Source organism: Sabethes cyaneus, chromosome 2, assembly GCF_943734655.1.
Source record: "Sabethes cyaneus chromosome 2, idSabCyanKW18_F2, whole genome shotgun sequence".
In the NCBI taxonomy this organism is placed as follows: domain Eukaryota; kingdom Metazoa; phylum Arthropoda; class Insecta; order Diptera; family Culicidae; genus Sabethes; species Sabethes cyaneus.
The window spans coordinates 190,726,240-190,745,653 of record NC_071354.1 but is presented as its reverse complement, the minus strand read 5'-3'; the positions used below and the strand labels follow the sequence as shown (position 1 = coordinate 190,745,653).

At 40.4% G+C, this 19,414-nt stretch overlaps 1 protein-coding gene across 1 annotated transcript in view; it reads right to left on the bottom strand.

Annotated features, from left to right (window-relative positions):
• The window catches only part of LOC128733832 (zwei Ig domain protein zig-8), a 127,998-nt gene extending 111,346 nt beyond the window's left edge, over nucleotides 1-16,652 (bottom strand). The window contains exon 1 of the mRNA XM_053827649.1: nucleotides 16,589-16,652. Within this exon, the coding sequence (XP_053683624.1) occupies nucleotides 16,589-16,652 (64 nt within the window). The remainder of the gene's footprint in view (nucleotides 1-16,588) is intronic.
• Nucleotides 16,653-19,414: the final 2,762 nt, after the last annotated feature.

The window sequence follows — 19,414 nt, the reverse complement described above, 5'->3', positions numbered from 1 at the left end:
AAAAATCGATGAAATTTCGAGTGAAACTGGCTAGAAGTGTAATATCTACGTCGACAGAGTTTCATCCTAATCTAACAGATGACAATTAAAATTTTGGATTTTTTTTCGCACTCAGAGAGAAATGAGAATATGTATGTGTTAGCTCTCTCTCTCCTCTTTTTGTAAACATTTTTTGTTTTGTTTATGCTTACCCAGTTTTGCTTAAAATGGCGTCGAAACAAGAAGCATGTCGGGAGCGTGTTGTACACCTGAGACCTTAATCTCCGGTTCTCTTGGTATCTCCTGAATGACTACTAGTACTAGTTTAGTTGCCGGTCGGTTGACAGTTCCTCTTCTCCATCTTTAGCTGTCCAACCAATTCAATTTCCTTTGTCAACTACGGCCACCAGGTCCCCAGATTTTAGCAGTTTCACGGGTTTAAACCATCTAGTGCGTCGTGTAAACGTTGGCAAGTATGCATGGACCCAGCGTTTCCATAATTTCTCTACCAAGTATTGCGCCAACTTTCAATTATCTTTTAGAGTAGCGGTTTCGTTGCCTAAGTTCTGCGATGGTTGATTAACTCGTTTCATCCCGTTCGGGGGATCAAATATTTATGCTTCAGCAGAGCTACGAAAAAAGCCGCGTGCGTATAGAGAGTTCCGATGCACTACTTGTTCATTGACTACAAAGTGGCATGTGATACCATCGACCGTAAAGAAAGGAAACTCAAAAGGAAAGGCGGGAACGGCTTCTATGGAAAGCTGGTCAGACTGAATCTCACAGAGGGTTTCGTTGAGGTGATGGATGGCTTGCTGTTCAATATATAGTGGTATAAGATGCTATGAACTGAGTGGATATCAACACACAGAGCACGATCTTCAAAAAATGTAGTCGATTCTTCTGCACTGCCGATGATATGGACATTGTCGGCAGAACATCTATGGCGGTGGCTGAGTAGTTCACCGGACTAAAGCGCCCAGAACAAAGTACATGCTGGTCGGTGGAACCAAAGCCGACCGACGCCGCTTGGGCCGTAGTGTAACGTAGTGTAATTCTTTGTACAAAATGTACTCTGTACAGACGCTCATTAAACTGGTTGTTCACTATGACTATGAAACGTGGACCGTACTTCAGGAGAACCTGCGAGTGCTTGGAGTTTTCGAGAGACGATCTTCGGTGATGTACACGAAAGTAGAGTTTGAAGGCGGAGGATAAACTCGCGCAGTTCGTCGGCGTACCTAGTGTGCAAAAGATGGTTAAATCTGGACGGATACGCTGGGCAGGGCATGTTACTAGAAAGTTACCAATTACCCTGCAAAGATAATGCTTGCTTCAAATCCGGTAGGAACCAAATGCGGCCTTACCAAACGTGTGCTAACTTCTCTATGACAACAAATTTAATTTTATTGGGTTCCCAGAAATATCACTGACTGTTAAATGATAGAAAGAGCAATCGGAAAGTTTTATGAGACTAGCACAAACGTCAACTTATGCTGATTAGCATAGCGGAATACTCTGTAATCACGTGTTCAATGAAACGGCGCCCAAATAAATGGAGGAATGGAGCATAGAAATGGTGAAATGGAAATGGTGTAGAAAGCAAACGTTGAGGTTAGGTAGCCTTGTTTCTAAACTTTTCTAATCGCTTGGGAAACATATAGGAAAACATCAAATATTCATTTTAATCATTTTCCGAAGACTCTCTTAACGAAAATCATGAACTATATTTGATTTCTATGTGTAAAGGATTCACCTGTTCAGCAGGCATCATGTTTCTAGTTACAAATGATGACAGGTGATAGACTTCCAAAACCACTGCTGACAGATAAAATTAGGTCACTTAATTATACAATTTCATCTAAAGTAACTTGATAAAGTACCACGGCGCGTGACTCCGCAGAAAAATAAAATTAAACAAAAAAAAAACACTCCATTCGACTCCGATACATTTGCAAATAATTTAATTAGAAGGACGCCATCAAACAGTTTTCAATTAATGTCAGTAGCGCGCAGAGCGTAACCGTAACCAGTGAAGTCTATACTTTTCCCCGGCTCGAAAACAGGCCTTTGGAAAGCAATTTCAGATGGCAGCTCGGCAGCTCGGAAGTTTGTAATTAATTTTTCCACTTAGGCTTAATTAACACTTTTGCTGGCCGCTGGACATGGCCGGTGCTACCAGAGTTCCACAGATTTGTTGAGCGCTCAGTTTGGATCTTAGTTTACGGCCCTGCTGCTGAGACTGGAGTGAGTATCGCAGTTTTTCATCGATAATTTTTGAATTAAATTCGATGAAACGTCTAATTAGGGAGTGCTAATCAGTCGGTAAAAATTGTGGTAATTACTTGTAATGCTGGGAGTGCTACTCTGTTTGGATAATGTTCTAGCTTTTTTCCTCATTTTCCTATCACTTCCTATTGCTAGAGAATGTCGATTCACCACAGTATAAAAAATACTCATGAGAAGTTCTTTTGCTGAAACATTACTATAAATATAAACTTAACAAACGCATCTTCATGAATTGTTAAGAAGAAGTGCGTTGCTAACGGTAAAAGTCAGACAGAAAACAATATTCAGCACCCCACAGAAACCGTTATATTTGAAAGTCCCCATTCTCACCAAAATTGTCAAATATTAACGGTAGAAACAAGAAAAAAATTCAATAAAAAACCTTAAATTGAAAACATCAAACCCAGAAGCGGATGTGCGACAAGACGGCGGGATCAAGTGAAAAAGCCATTTCCCGAACTCCCGCAGCTTCGACGCAGGAAGTTGTTTACGCTAAGACTCCGTAGTCTGCCGGCAGCGATTGTCTTTCGTCTATTCTTCGTCGTCTATATTGCTTCCACGACAAAGAACCGATGCACAGGAAATGGTAATAAAAAAAGTTTTCCGTGGAATACAGCGGACAAAAAAATTGTTACTTTCAACTTCTCCGAAAACGATAACAGCGGCGAAAACTCCGACAGGAAAATCTAGCGCGAAATTGTCGATCTTCTTCTTCGGGGTGCGCTCTCATGCAAAACTTGTCCAGCTGCTATTGGGAACAAATTTTCACATAAATGTCGAAGTAAATTGATAAAGTAAGGCGATTTTGGTCTCCATTCGGGAATGCGCGATAATTGATTAGCGGAAATGTTGGCAGACAGCGCCGGCGGTGTGCGAATTGCTGCCACCGGCGACGAAATTTGGAAATATTTTCGTCACGATCAACTTTTAATCGCAGAAATTCGTTGATTACTTCAGTGGCCTTCGGGTTTAGTGCCGTCTGTCGAAGTCTTACGAAGCGCAACAAAAGTTTCGATTTTACTGCGGAAAACTTTCATTCAATATTTTATAGCATTTTTATTGCATTACCGAAAAATCATATATGAAGCAAAGGAAAAATCTTTTCCCAAAACCGAAGTAAGTACATATAACCGGGCTTATCCGGAATACTGGTTCGGCTTCACACACCAAACACAGTTTATTACCCCTCTGTGACAAGTGTGCCAATAAAAGCGTAGGGTATAAATTACGACCAGAGAGCAGGAGTGAGTTTTTTACGGAAATGGCGAGCCTTGCTGAAAATAATAATTTTTTTTTACAGTTGGCAAAGTTCATTTCTAGAATTTGAGGATTCGAAGCCGAGCTGAAAAAAATGACAGTTCGCTGTGATATATTTTGTAGGTCATCGAGATAAATTGAATTAAATTGTGATAAAATGGGAAACGAAAGAAAAACCTTCCCAACTTCGTACAATAAAATGGTCGGGCGTCTTTCAGTAAAATAGGTCAATTCAAGTAATTTATTTCACCAGTACGGTTTCCGTTTAGGATTTTTATGTTGAAAATCTAACATAACGGATCCCCAAACTGAAGAATGAAATTCTCTACTGCTAGCAAATCTATCCATTATTTGCCATGTGCTCAAATGCCGAACGCTGATGTCATCACTTTCCGCAACTTCACGACTTTTGCTTCCACAATTTCTCCCTTGCAAAACACCGCCCCGCCCTACCGGAACCGTGGACTTGCATTCCGGCAAGCCTCTCAAAGCCACTGCTTTCACTACCGCCACCCTTTCAACAAAATAATTGAGAAGTTCTGTTGAAAGTTGACCCCTTTACCGAATAGGACGATGGTAGGAACAGCTCGGGTTATCTGTTTTCGGTTATACATTCCCCCGGAGCTGCATGAGATGATAACGACAACATTGGGGGAGAATGGGGATTACTCTACCGACACAGAAAACCACCGTTCGAAGCGTAAAAGAATTTAAAACAAATTGGAAAAGGAAATTTGCATGCAAATATATCTAGTCTTGTTTCTCGGATCTGGATGCGATTTTGTTTATCTCAAGTTCAGACAGCCAGCCATCGTCGTCGTCGGTCGTCATTGCAAACATTTCTGCCAGCCAGCCCGAAATGATGAAGATGTTTTGCTCTAAAGCAATGAATGAGAATGAAAGGACGCTGCAGTTTCCCTGTGTACCAAGTTTAAGCTAACAAGGGAATGGTTTATATAGTATCTGTAGATTTCAATCTTGGCCTAAGAGTTGTAAAGTTAGGATACCATCATCAAACAACCATCAGATGGTTTCCCTGGATGCAATTGGAGTGTTGTGTAGGTTCCTTAATTATTCAATATGATGTACAGATTCGGTAACGTCAGGCGAAGCAGAACTTTAATTAGATATCCGGGTTATTCGTATTATGTTTATTCCTAACAGTATCAAAGTAGATTTAGTTCACTGGTCCTGCGGTCTATCATTATTTGCGTGATCCTTAAATTTAAATTTGATTACGCTTGTATTGGCATTGTTAGAGCGTAAATTTAAAGACGTACCACTCTTAAAAATCTTTTTTTTTTATTACAGGTGGAGTGTTACTTTTTTAGCAGCACAATCATGTGAGAAACTGGTACAGTCGTAGAATTGTACCAAGCATTGTGCGATGATTGACTAAGCTCTCTAGTATGACGTAGGATGATATTTTCGGCGGGTATCTTATTCGGCGCTCTCTGTTTTCCGTTTCACAACCCTGAAGAACCGCTTCATCACCATGAAACTGAAGTGTCAGCAATAGGACTTCTATTGGCAATAAATTGCTATGGCTAACAAATTACTAGTATCTTGGTCATTCATTAGACTTGGAAAATGATTCAGTTTCAACGGCACATAAGCTTTCAACGAACGAATATTACACATACATTTCTATCCGATCAGTAGTAATTTACAGAGCGGTTAGTAATTCTAGTCTAACTGTCAATGACCTGCAGGATTGTTGAATTGGTTGTGTTACTTGTAAAACAATGTTAACAATGTGGGTGTTTTGGCATTTCTGAATTCATAACGTCGTTTATTCGTTGCAAAGCTCGACCGATCATTTTAAATTCCTGCATAGTAGGATAGGGGAATAGGCCAATATTTCCTCAGTAGATCAGGATCCGCGATTGGCACTATAGCTTTTCTACTGATTAGCGGCACTTTCTCATGCCTTTTAGAGCCGCGAGGTGATTTCCGATAAGTTAGAATACACACATCTCTTCCAATAATGATTTGCCATTTGCTGAGATAAATACCAGCCACGATATAAAATGATTGAGTTATCATCCAGCCCGTTACCATCCAGAAATTGAAAAAGTGATTTCTGGTAAGAATGGGGGCGTCCTCTATGGGCACGTCAAATGAGTAAGCGGCATAGCATTAAGGGTGTCCTTAACCTCAACCAACACATTCTTTAACTCCTCCTCTGATGAACGATGTGGCAATCGTCAAGGTACGCTTGACCGACTGAACCAATCGTTCCCAGCTCGCCCCATGTGGTGAAACGTCAGTGGAAAAAAGCACCAGGAGATTGTCAAAGACACGAGCTCCTCTACGATCTTGCGCTGTTTCCGTTTCAGTAACGAAAATGACAAGTCTATCTAATCGCTCTCTACCCCCTGTCTGCTTTGTTGAAAGTACATCGTGCGCATGCATTACATTTTTATTGACTTCAAAGCGGCATACGATACGGTTGATCGAGACCAACTAGAGAGGCAATCTATGCTACGTTGGGCTTAAAATAAATGCCACGAAGACCAAATACATGAAAGAGGGAGGCTAATAGGATACAAACGCGCGCCTTCTACAGATGGTAGCCTTTCACAGCAATAAATTAGGAATAGTAGATAAGTTCGTGTATTTAAGATCGCTGGTGATCGCGAACAACAACATTAGTAAAACTGGAACTTAAATAAAAAGAAAACTTATCCAATTTAATTCTACGTGTTCGAAAGCAGACACTGAGGAAGCCTGCAAGTCGTAGGCGAAATACGTATCTGTCAAGAATAAAATATACATAGTAGAATTAAATTGGATAAGTTTTCTTTTTATTTAATTTCCAGGGTTCCTATTCAACTAAGACACTCCAAAAACTTCAGCATTAGTAAGGACATCCAGCGTCTTATTCAAGCGGAAAACTCCAAAAGCACTTCGTTCATCCATTGCTTGACAATTTCGCTGCTCATCAAACCAGATTTGCTCGAGTATATTTGTAAATTAGGATAGTTTTCAATTGCCGTTTTATACAGTATGATATTTACATAACTATCACTATTTACTATCAAAACGTGCGAGGACTACGAACAAAGACGAATGCTCTTTTTCTCGCTCTCTCATCGCCGGACTATGACGTCATAGCCTTCACTGAAACATGGCTCCGTAGCGACGTATCGTCCTCCGAGCGGTCTTCAGAATACAATTTCTACAGATGCGATCGAAACAGCTCGACTAGTAACTCGTCTCGTGGAGGTGGCGTTCTAATTGCAGTTAAGAAAAATTTCAAAAGCAGCCTCGTATCCCTCCCTGGTGGTAACCGATTGGAACAAGTCGCAGTTTGCCTAGAACTACCGATACAGTCTATTTATATTTGCTGCGTTTATATCAAGCCGGACTCCGACCCATCTATCTACGATGAACATTGCGCTTGCGTTAGAAGGCTTACTGACATCTCCAAAATCGCTGACTCTGTAATCTTGCTTGGTGATTTCAACCTGCCGAGTCTTACCTGGAATTTTGACTCTGATATAAAAAGCTATCTACCGACAAACGTATCTTCAGAACAGGTAGCTATACTAACAAAATCACTACTGGAAAACGGACTTATGCAGATCTTCAATTTACCCAACCAAAATGGCAGATTGCTTGACTTAGCTTTTGTAAACAACGTGAATTGCTGTGAAATCATCGAGCCGCCATCACCTATTTTGAAAATTGACGTACACCATGTTCCATTTATTTTAATACTCGACGTTCGGAATACCGATAGTGAAAAATCTCCTAACATGTGGCAATATGATTTCTCTCGTTTCGACTACAATGTTATTAACGATGCCATAGCAAATATTAACTGGCACAATCTTCTCGAACATTGACGAAGCAGTCCTTCGCTTTTATAATACAATTAATCTTCTGATTAACGAGCACGTTCCTGTCAAAAAACTACGCAAAATGTCCAACAATCATCAACCGTGGTGGAATTCGGGATTAAACCATTCTCGCAATCGACTAAGGAAAGCACGCAAACGGTTTTTCAAGCATAGATCAGACCAAAACAAACAATCTCTTCGTCATCTCGAGCAACAGTATCGGCAAATCGGAATGCTTGTTTCAGGGAGTATATAAATAGGATTGAATCAAAAGTAAAAGAAGACCCTTCTTCATTCTGGAAGTTCGCCCAAAGTCTCAAGCATTCAAAAGGAATTCCATCAAACCTTTTTTATCATGATAGAAAATCATCCAAAGTAGAAGATTCTGTGAACTTATTTGCTGATTTCTTCAAAACCGTGTACTGCAACGACCCTCCGACATCTCAACGTGAAGCGATCAGCAACGTACAAATGCTGACCCTGTTTTTACCTTTTATAACATTATCGACCGGTGAAGTGGCGAGCGCTCTTGCCGCGGTAGATTCCTCTAAAGGACCGGGTCCCGATGGATTGCCTCCATTATTTCTGAAGCAGTCTGCTACGACTTTGGCGAAGCCGCTTACAATGATTTTTAACAGCTCTCTCACCAGCGGAGTTTTCCCTAGCATTTGGAAGCATGCTTCAATTACACCAATTTATAAGTCTGGCAGCAGGAATAACATTGAAAACTATAGAGGAATCTCGATTCTGAACAGCATATCAAAAGTTTTCGAGAAAATCGTGCACCATTGGTTATACTCAGCTGTTCGTAATGTAATTACTGAATATCAACATGGTTTCGTTAGAAACAGATCGACTGTCTCAAATCTTATGAGTTTCGTAACGAATATTTCAAAACGCATGGAAAAACGCCTACAAATAGATGCAATATATATATAGATTTTTCCAAGGCTTTTGACAAGGTTCCGCACCTGCTAGCAATCGAGAAGATGAAGCGCATCGGCCTACCTGACTGAATAACAAATTGGCTACTATCATATTTGACAGGTCGTACTGCCTTTGTAAATCTTAACGGAATTGAATCGTACTATTTTGATATACCTTCTGGAGTACCTCAAGGCAGCATTCTAGGGCCACTAATTTTCGTACTTTTCGTTAATGATATTTGTGATAGCCTTGAATCCGAAAAATTACTTTACGCCGACGATCTCAAAATTTTTCGTACCATCACTAGTTCTCTTGAGCGCGATACTCTTCAGCGAGATGTGAATAACCTTTTGTACTGGTGCGTTACAAACGGCATGGAGGTAAATGTATCAAACTGCAGCGTAATCACTTTCTCCCGCCTCCGTAACCCTCAGCATTTCACATATCAAATGAACGGAAATGAAATGAAACGTTGCAGCTCTATCAAAGATCTGGGTGTTACACTTGATATCAAGTTGAAATTTGACGAGCATATCAGTATAGTGACATCGAAAGCTTATGCTGTACTTGGTTTCGTACGACGGAATGCTTCGGATTTCATAGACGTCTATGCTCTAAAAACGTTGTACTGTTCATTAGTTCGCAGTATCTTGGAATACGCAGCACCAGTGTGGGCACCGTACCAAACAGGACATATCAAAAAAATTGAAAGTATTCAACGCTCTTTCATTCGATTTGCTTTGCGTCATTTACCATGGCAGGACCCTTTGCGTCTTCCTACCTACGAAAATTGTTGCCGACTTATCAACCTATGCACGCTTGCTGAAAGAAGACGAACTTCTCAGAGACTAATAATCTTTGACCTGTTGATGGGAATAATTGACTGTAGTAACCTGTTGGAAGAAATTAACTTGAATGTACCCCGTCGGATTCTCCGAAATCGAGTTCTCCTCTGGACCCCGGCTCATCGCACTCAATACGGCCAGAATAATCCTTTGCATTTGTGTTGTCGGCTGTTCAATAAAGTGAACCACGTGTTTGATTTCAACATTTGTAAAACTAGATTTAAGAATGAAATTTTAAAATTAAGATAAGATACGTCTGTACTGCCTTGGCCGAAGACTTATAGTAAATAAATAACAAAGAAAAGGTAAAGAAGAATAGATTCGGTTATCTAGCAGTAAAAGTGTTGCAAACATCGATGAAAGTTTGCCCCAATTATACCACCGCATTTAGTTAAATAGAGAGAAAATTCCGTCTGTATCATAAACGAATAACTTGTACCGCAATTAACGAATTATCGGCAAGAGAAAAGTTTAATAACACTTCCAGGTGGACAAAATAGGATTTAACGAAATGCTTGTTGCGTCAAATCAAATCATCCTTTTTCAAACAATATTAGTTTCTTTTTGTTCTGTTACTCAAGTGTTCTGGATATACACTATGTACCATGCGACGCACGTAGGAGTACATCAGCCAAAAACCTGGCCAAAATTCAAAAATCAAAAGGTCAATGAACCATGTTCTATTTATCATTGTTGTATTGTTAGATACTTATAGCATCATATGTCGGTCATTTTGAAAACATTTCGATTGTTTACAAAGGTGTGCAGCTGTCAAAACCTTGCTATAATTCGCAACGTGATTTTTTTTTGCAAGTGGTCCGACCAACAAGGTTGAGTTTCTGCTGTGTTTTTGTTATTTTTTGGAAACTGCTTCATAAAAATTCAATATGGATAATCAAGACAAAGGTATATAGAGTAAATTTCAGCTTAAGTTTCTTTATACACATCTAGGTGAAGCCCGTAAGCAAGGTGTGGAAGCAGCAACTTTTTGCGTTCTTTTTTTAAGGCATTTTTTTACAAAAAAGCATATTTGTTTATGTTGTAAGCAACTCTAAGCAAAAATTTTACCATCATTAGAAAGATCTGGGGTTCCAGAATAACGTTCCAAAAGAAAATTTCACGCATCCTCACGCTCTCAATTTATTTTTGGATTTGAAGTTTTGAAGGTTTTTGGTGCGTTTTTTCAACTTTATCAAATACTTGTGTTTGTCATGCATTAGTTAAGAAATTTCGATGCATTCTTTCAGATTCTGAGAGAACTGACTGGAAATTTTCCAGAAACCACCTCTTTCAGTTTATACAGCACTGTCCTGATCATTGTCCTGAAAAAAGTTTTGTTTACGGAAGATAGACTTAAAGAAACTCATAAATGCCCTCAGAATCACTATCAAGCACTGAAACATCAGTTGAGAGGTTTTAAAACACAGCTCAAACGCAGATGGGTGGTTTCTTCTAACTATAAGGATCGGTTCAAAGAGGCAAACAAAATTGGTTGTGTTTTATAATCAAGTTATATGCTTGGTCTGAGATATCAAATCGTGCAAGTAAGAAGTTTTCAGAATCTAGTGAAAGAAGCAAGCGAAGAAGAACCCTGGAGCTGAGAGAAAATTTCCCAGTTGAGATCTTAAGATATACAACACATATGAGTCAGAGATCTTTGAGAAATACGGCGGTTTCCAGCATCATTAAAGGCATCACTGAAAATCCCTCAAAAGTTATAGAATTAAAAAACGTGGTGACAGCGGTACAGTCAAATACTATTCAAAAGCATTCCCCAGAAAAGGCTTTAGCTATATTCGTCGAAGTTAACCTTTCGAAAAAGCAGTACAATATTATATATAGTGCAAACAAGAATAATATTCCTTGTTATTCGCAGAAGTAGAATTTTGCTGAGTATCTGTTACTCAAAATTCTACTTCTAGCAGACGCTACTAGATCGCTTAGCTTATCTGCATCTAAATGAAAGTATTTTGTCCTTGCCGGATGATGCAAAACAAAATTTGGACCTGCTCCGCAAATGGGTATGCGATGGTTCTCAACAAGACCAATATAATAAAAAATCCCGTCAGGCAGTGATTGAAACATTTTTATAAGTTTCTTCGTTCCCCTCCGGATGTTAAGCAACATAAATGGACAGAAGAAAATTGTATGGTAGAATTCAGCGCCTTCATCGCCGAGGTTTTGCCATCCAATCGGCGTCAGATTCGTCCGTGAAACTAATGATATAACTTCAATTACGCAGTCGTGCTAACGTCTTTTTCAATTCAAGCACTTCAACTACTTGTTCCAGGTCAGCCAAACATGGAACTTGAAGGATACAAGGATGCATCAAACGCGAGCTCAGATAAAATGGAGTGATTCGAACTCATGGCGGTTTCTAAATCGTAAAAGATGGACTTACAGTTTACATTTTTTTACATGCTTTATAAACATGCTTTACTTGATACTCATATTTGATTAACAATAAATGGAAATACTATTCCGAAAGAGTAAATCAAAAAGCATATATGTCACTGCTAGGTGAAGGCAAATTGTTATTTACAAGTTTTATCATTTAAAAATAATAAATAATAGCTTTTTCGGGTTATTTGAGGCAGTAACTGACTGAAAATCCTTTGAAATAATTTTGGCCACGTTTTTGTTCTGCATACTCCTCTGTGCGACGCCATTGACTCACATTCCCATACAAATTTCAAGTTAAGTTTTCTCAAAAAAGTTCCATAGGCTACATTTATACGAGCATCTACTCAAAAGACATCAGCGTTACAAGGACAGTAAATCGAATAAATATGGGCTCTACTTTGTAAGTCATGTCGTGCTACTCGACTCGACTCAGGCACTGTCGAGTGTCGAGTACGGGTAGAACGAGCGGCATAGCGGCTCGATGCACGATCGAAACAAAACAAACTCACTCGTCATTAGGACCGAGTTACCACCTTTTAGCGTGTGCGTCATATTAGCGGTTCACGGTCACGGGGTGAATCACTTCAAATTTATTAAATATATTAAATATATTTATGCATATTTACATACTTTTACCCGCGTGCTAAATATATTTACCGGGACTGATTTTACGGAAGTTTCCACCTTTTTCAATACGATCTTGAGCTGTCAAGTCCCATACTTGGTCCCATAACAGTATGTGGCAAAAGTTGTTATGATGAGGTGGACACATTTAAAATAATAAATATATTTATCATATATTGAATATTTATGGAGGAAGTCATTTACCCCGTGTTCACGGTACTTTAGTTTGCACGCATTTTTTTTTTCAACCGAACAAAGATTGCTTCGCTACTTCGAGTTTTAGTTTTTTTAGCCACCACTAAAGATGTTGTTCTAACGACAATATCTATTTTATCGGCACAGCAGACGAACTAACTAGATTCGCTGTAGTTTGTGCCTGTGTGTTGCTCCGTTCATAACAACCTGTAACGGCATATTGAACAGCCCACATGAGGGACCATCACGTTGATAAAGTCCACTGCGAGGTTAGAAGGGCCATGATTTTATGGTCGATGGTATCATACGCAACTTTGAAATCAATGAAATAATTGTGCGTTGCATTCTGTATTCATGGACTTTTTGGAGGACCGTCCTTCAGCGAACCCGGAACAGCACTTTCCACATTCTGATGAGTGCACTGTGCATCTTTGCCACCAATGCAGCGTTTTCCTCATCAATCACTAATTTATATTTCTGCAGATTTTAAGTTATTGGGTTAATGACATGCAAAATTGCAAGTATCAAATAAGCTGATATAAATGATTACAAATGATAGGAACAATTGAATATATATATCAGTAGCTTACTGCGTCTACACGTCAGAACAGAGAAAAGAATCGAGAGACCAGGCTTCTTATTTCATAGTGCATGCGATTCCCGTGCCGAGTTATAGCTATCCCTTCGATTCAACTCTTGGATTCTCCTATAAGAATCCTGCTTCTATAAGCAAGCTATTCTGTGCAAATTGTCTGCAGAATTTCTTCACATGATTCCAATGCGAGGAATCCCAGAGGCTCTGCGCGAATCTTTTTGGTTCGTCGTGGTAGAGCTGCGGAAAAAAGAACCCACCGTCTAAAAACGTCAGTACGAAGAGCACGTGCTCGCCAGTTCAGAGGAGAGGTTAACCAGCAACGACACACGGAGTTTCTACAAAACGGTCAGGTACAAGAATTTTGCCATGCCTGTGATGTGCAATGATAGCGCTGGCAACCTGCATACTGACAAAACGACGGTAGCAGCCAGGTGGAAGAGTATTTCCAGACGGCCTTGAATAGAGAAGTAAACACGAAGTTTAGCAGGTACAGGATAAGAATTGTGAGTGATGGCCAAACTGTGGAGCCACCAACACAGGAGGAGGTTAAGAGGGCAATCAGTGAGCTGAAATACGGTAAGGTTGCCGTAAAGGATAGTATCCTGGCTAAACTTCTAAAAGCATCGGGGGAGTGGTTGATTGGCCTCATTTCGCCACTATCGAGGCATTACGTTGCTCAATTCTGCCTATAAGGTGCTCTCCCATCCTGTATTGTAGACTGAGACCGGTAGCGGAGTTCTTCGTCGGCGAGTACTAAGCTGGTTTTCATGAGGGTCGCTTCACGATGGATCAGATATTTACCCTGCGTCTAGTAACTGACGAGTTCCGGGAGTACACCTTGCAGACTCATCATCTTTTCATGGATTTCAAGACGGCATACGATTCAGTCAAACGAAATGAGCTGTGAAAGTTAACGCCAGTACATGGTTTTCCTACAGAACTAGTTACGTTGATTCGTGTGACGCTGGATGAGTAAAAATTATGAGTCAAAATAGCGGATGAGACCTCACGTGCTTTTTGATTTTGCGGATATCACCGGATGCGGATATCGTCGATATCACCGAAATAAAAAGTAGAGCAGGGAAAAAAGCCTTTTCCCTGAAGATCATTTAAATGGGAAATTAGGATTTATCATTAACACCGCCAAAACGAAGTACATGGCGTGGAAATCCAAATGGTGTTGGTGCCGAAGAGGAACTGAATGGGGAACGATATGAAGTAGTAGATGAATTCATATATTTTGGTATGCTCGTGACATGTGACAACGATGTAAGTCACAAAACAAAACGACTAATTGAGCCGTTCCGAATTATAGTGGTCTATTGACCATTCAGCAAATTTTACAGCACACGTAATTGTCTAAAAAACTCTATAAAAAATTCTATTCAATTATTTTCGTTAAACCAACTGTTTTAATGGGCAGGGTATAAAGGGATTCAACATTAGAATACATAACATTGGGATTGTTGATTTTGTTGAAATTTTATTCATACCAATGTGCATAGATCACTATAACGCGGAACAGAATGGTCATGACCATTCTATTCCAAACCAAAAATTCAACATTAAAAAAGTAGATTGGAAACCTACTTTTCTGATTTTTTTATTGTTTGCAGAGTACATCTATGCAAAAAGATACGATTTATGCAAAAATCTCATTTTTGATAAAAATGGTCAATAGACCATTATAATTCGGAACGGTACAATTGCAGCTGCGAATTGGCCTTTCTGCGTATTGCGTTTTGTAGCTGAAGTCCTGTAGCTATTCCTCTCGGTGGCACTTTAAGGACTTGAATCATGGACGCTAAAGGAAGCTGATCGACGAGTGCTTGGGGTTTTAGAGTAAAATTTTGCAAAATGCAAAATGGAGTATAGCGCAGACGCTTGAACCACGAGCTGTATTAAGGATGCAAATATGCAGTTATAATGAAGATAGTACAGTGTGGCAGCCAACGCTGAGCTGGTCACGTGGCTAGAATGCCTGCCGGAAGAGTAGCCAAAATTATTTTGCGCAGAGAATCAAGAAGAGGCCGTAGACTTCGGAGTAGACATCGCAACTGATAGATGTGCACTATCGAGGATGATGCACGTTCAGCTGGTATTCGAGGGGTTTGAAGAATGGTAGCCCAGGATTGAGTACTGGAGGACCATAATTCATTCGACGCAGGATCGATAACGGACCGTCGCCACTGAAGTAAACTAAGTATGGAGCTTAAGCCGACAGTTCAATATTTATGAGTAGTAAAATAACTGCGGATGAAATACTAATTCTACTTTTAAATTCTCAGAATTGAAACTAGTAATACATGGTAATAAATGATTTCATGAATCATGGGGCCCAAGGAATTGCCCGGTTGCCCGGTGGGCCAGTCCGCCCCTGGACACGCACAGGAGTGGGACAAGACGTGAAGGGAAAAAACGAAAAATTAGGGAAGCGAGGATTATTGAAACAACGCTTATTAGGTTTGTATAACCAATCTATAATGGAAGCCAATTATACACGGATTCAAACTCAATTTATACTCCCAGGAACTATGGATCGCTGATATCGGTAAACCTGGAGCCCACTGCGGACTGGAAATAAAGGAGACTTCACAAGCCTGCTTCTCGTCTTGTCCCACTCTGTTTGGATAATATAAACACCTTTGTTTTATAACTTTCTTCTACTGTCCCCTACGTCGATTGTGGAAACTACCGTTATTAAAAATAAATTGAATGCCTGACCTCATTAGTCTAAGTTTATTGTGTTCGTGACAAAATATGGTCACATACTATTTCATCACATTTTTGAATTCGTCACTGGGAGACGTCACATGCAGAGCAGTGGACACTATAACGAAGTCATCTGTTACTGCACAAATATCTCGAGTAGTCAACGCCGAGATAAAGCATGCAGACAGCAAACGAAGATTTGTCATACCAGTTTTGCTGAAAACAGCAAAGTTCTGGTTTCCAATATCCGTCGAATGAAAATATATGGCTCCTGAACTAATACCATAGTGGCAGAGCCATTAAGAAGTTTTTCGCATTAATACAAATTAGCTGCCCGTTTGCGTTGAAGATTTATTTTTGCAACTCTAACTATTTAACTAGCGGACTATATGCACACGCAATCCACAACACAAATCGAAAAACACACTTAGTGTAATTTCCAAAAGGGAAATGGGACAAACGCTCTACGTTGTTCCCACCGTTCTCAATTTTTCCTACAGAGTACTTTCATAAATCATTTTCCGCCGACCAACACCCATTGTGAACCGGAACAGTTGTAGGAATTTATCAAACCGGCTTCGTAGCAGGACGGTCAACGAAGGAGCAAACATGTACGCCGCGGCAGATCGGTTCAAAAACGTTGTGAATACAGAGCTCCCACGCCTCATTTGTTCGTTGATTTCAAAGCTGCATATGATACCATCGACCGTAAAAAGCTATGGAAAATCATGAACGAGAACGGCTTCCCCGGGAAGCTAATTAGACTGGTTAAATCTGCAATGAATGGTACACTGGGAACAGTTGGGAACGAACGATATAAAAAAAAATCAATCAGAACGAACCCCGTAAGCCGTAACCTTTGCCCATAATAGCAAATATTTTTTTAACAGATGGTATAAACTTTCGTTCTCACTCACCTTTCATTTTGCTGTGCAACAGTATCAGGTATATTCCAATGTATAACGTCAGTTTTTCCAACATTTTCACTGGGGTGTGATTATGGTTCTGCTCATCTATGGATACGAAATCACCTTGGGGACGCGTTAATAACCCACTCAGCTGATATCACGCGCTAAAACGGATGACATTTTACTATCCCGGTGGAAGAGCGGAACGCACACACAAACACACGCAAACGGAGCTGCCCACAGATACCAGAAAATCTAACACTCACGGTACAAAAAAAAACACTCACACCCGCTTTGATGAACGTTTTCCGCTTGCTTAGTTCCACGGCATCTGCAGGTAAAACGCTCTGAGGGCAGAGATAGACATCATTCGACGTCCCGGTCCCGGTAGTATCTACTAGATGATATGCTGGGCGAAAAAAAAGTTGCCACTGCTTGTGCCAAGCTGGGACTCACAATCTCCTGCACGGTCTATGCTGCTCTGACGGAGCAGGACTTATTGTACTCTGACGATTGATTGACGGTGGAAAAGAAATTTTCAATTATTCTGTCACTTCACATCTGCTGCCGCACTTTTACGCTAACCTACCGAGATGAAACACAGGTGATTTCATTAGCTTTTCGATTTACTTTTATCTTCTTCTACACTAGTAATTTTATTTGCTGCTGTTGTTAAGCTGCTCTGTGATTACGAACTGTCCATCACTTTGTTAATCTGCAGTGGGAGTATCTATTTGTTAAAAATTAAACGACTGTTTAATCTCACTTCTATGGACACAGCAAAAACAATCAGAGACTTCAAACACAGCTGTCGTTCTTAACTTCGGTTACGATTTACTCTAGTGATTTTGTGTTTTAACAAGATTAATATTCATTAGTTTGAGAAAGTTGCCCATCGAGACAGAAAAATGTGCAAAAGAAAATTCAGAAACAAAAACTGCTTGCCGTCAAGAAAACTTCTTTTTTGTTACTTTCGAATGCTTTAGAATAGCACTGGTGTATTAGACACAGGAGATATTGAATCGGAATGCTTGCATTTGCATCACAAACTGAAGAGCATGTATCCGCTCGCGCTCGTGTGTCTGTCCTTCGCGAAGACGATGCCAACGATGACACCCAAGCGTTGCATAATTAAAAACTTTTCCCCGGCATTTCGTTCGTTTCACGCGAAAAGGACTATGCATCAACAGCTTCACTGAGCGTTGTACAACACAAGTTCACTATTCCGGTGAAATGTTATGTAGCATGCACTAACAACGATATCTCTTGGTGCTTATTATTGCACGCCCGGTAGTGTCGGGAGGAGTAACGGCGACGATGGGGGCCCCGCGATGATCCTTGGTGGGGCGCTGCGGTACAGCAAATTGTAAGTGGCACTCGCGTTTGCTTCGCGCGTCATTCTTTCCGAGATGGCGGGCGGAAAATTTATGCACTTTCATTCCTTTTCTCACCGCTCCCTAGCACCACCCACCCACAGCACTGGCATCGGTCCTTCGCCGAAGATGGTGCACGGCTTTATGAGATTTTATTATCTGTTCCGCACGAGGCTCACGTTGCACTGTGTAGTGTGTTCTGCAGCATCACCGAAGGTTATAAAATTAATATTTGCCAGTTCGCTTGGTTTTGCACTTATTCTCGTTTCATCTGCGCATACCGGTTTGCTGTAAACTGTGCCAGGAATGTACTTTTTGCGAGAATTTTTGCACTTTACGTAGCTCCTTCTTTCTCGCAGAAGTACCCACTTGCTTCCTTCGGAAGTGACGTGATGCGACAAAATTATTTTAAGTTACTTTTACTGATTATCCTCTTCACTATCGTTAAACCCACAGTGGCTTATTGATGATCTTGATTGGCGATGTTGAAAAATCTAGAAAAAAAAGAAAGAAAAAAGTGGTAATTTGATTAGTTTTCAATAACTTTTCGTACTGTTGTTGACTGACAAAAATGGATGCGCAGAATGCAGCACAGAATCTCTTTTAATATGGAAAATTGTGATTCGTTTATACAAAAAAAAGCAACCATGAAACAGCAACATCAGACCCGAATGCTGGGGCTTTATTCTGCTTTAACGACAACATTACCGTATATGTATGTACTCGGAACCCATTAGTGCAATGAGCGGAAAATTAAAATTTAAATTACCCATTACGAACTCGTTCATCGCTTTGATAAGCTGCCGAAGCCGAAGCCTCTGTGGAAGATTTCTAATCCGAAGGCTTTCTCCCCCCGAGTTTGTGGCTAGACTGCAGCATTACGTTTTCTTTTTCCATCTATCTATTTACCTACCAACTCCCCACGCTGCTGCTGGGCTGCTACCATGCCAGTCAGGGCCCGGAAAGTACCCGGCAAAATACGGCCTTGGCAAGTGCAGTATTTTTGCCAACACAACTGCTGTGGCACAAGGACACACACAGAGTGTGGCATACAAACGCAAACACGCCACACTACTGCAGCAATGCTTAGAAAACAATAGCTGCGAGCTGCAAGCTGAAATAACATCCGGCTCTCCGGAGCTGAAAAGCCGGAACTAGTCTGTCGCACTGGATTTTTCCGCTTGTCTGGATCGCCGGCGGATTAATGCCACAACAGGCAGCAGCAGCAGCAGCAGAGGCGTGCAAAGCCGTCCGTTATTCAAAGCATTAATTTTCATTTGTGAGAAGTCTGAACCGAATATTTCGGTCACTTAAATATGCAGATTGGCCTTTTATAGAGTTGGGAACCACTTTTCGACGCTATTTCAAGTTAACTTTTTATGCGAAGTTGTGAAATTTATTTTCCTAGTCTATTTATTTTGTTTTTCAAGCTGTGATATCAAGAGGGACCGGTGCTGTTTTT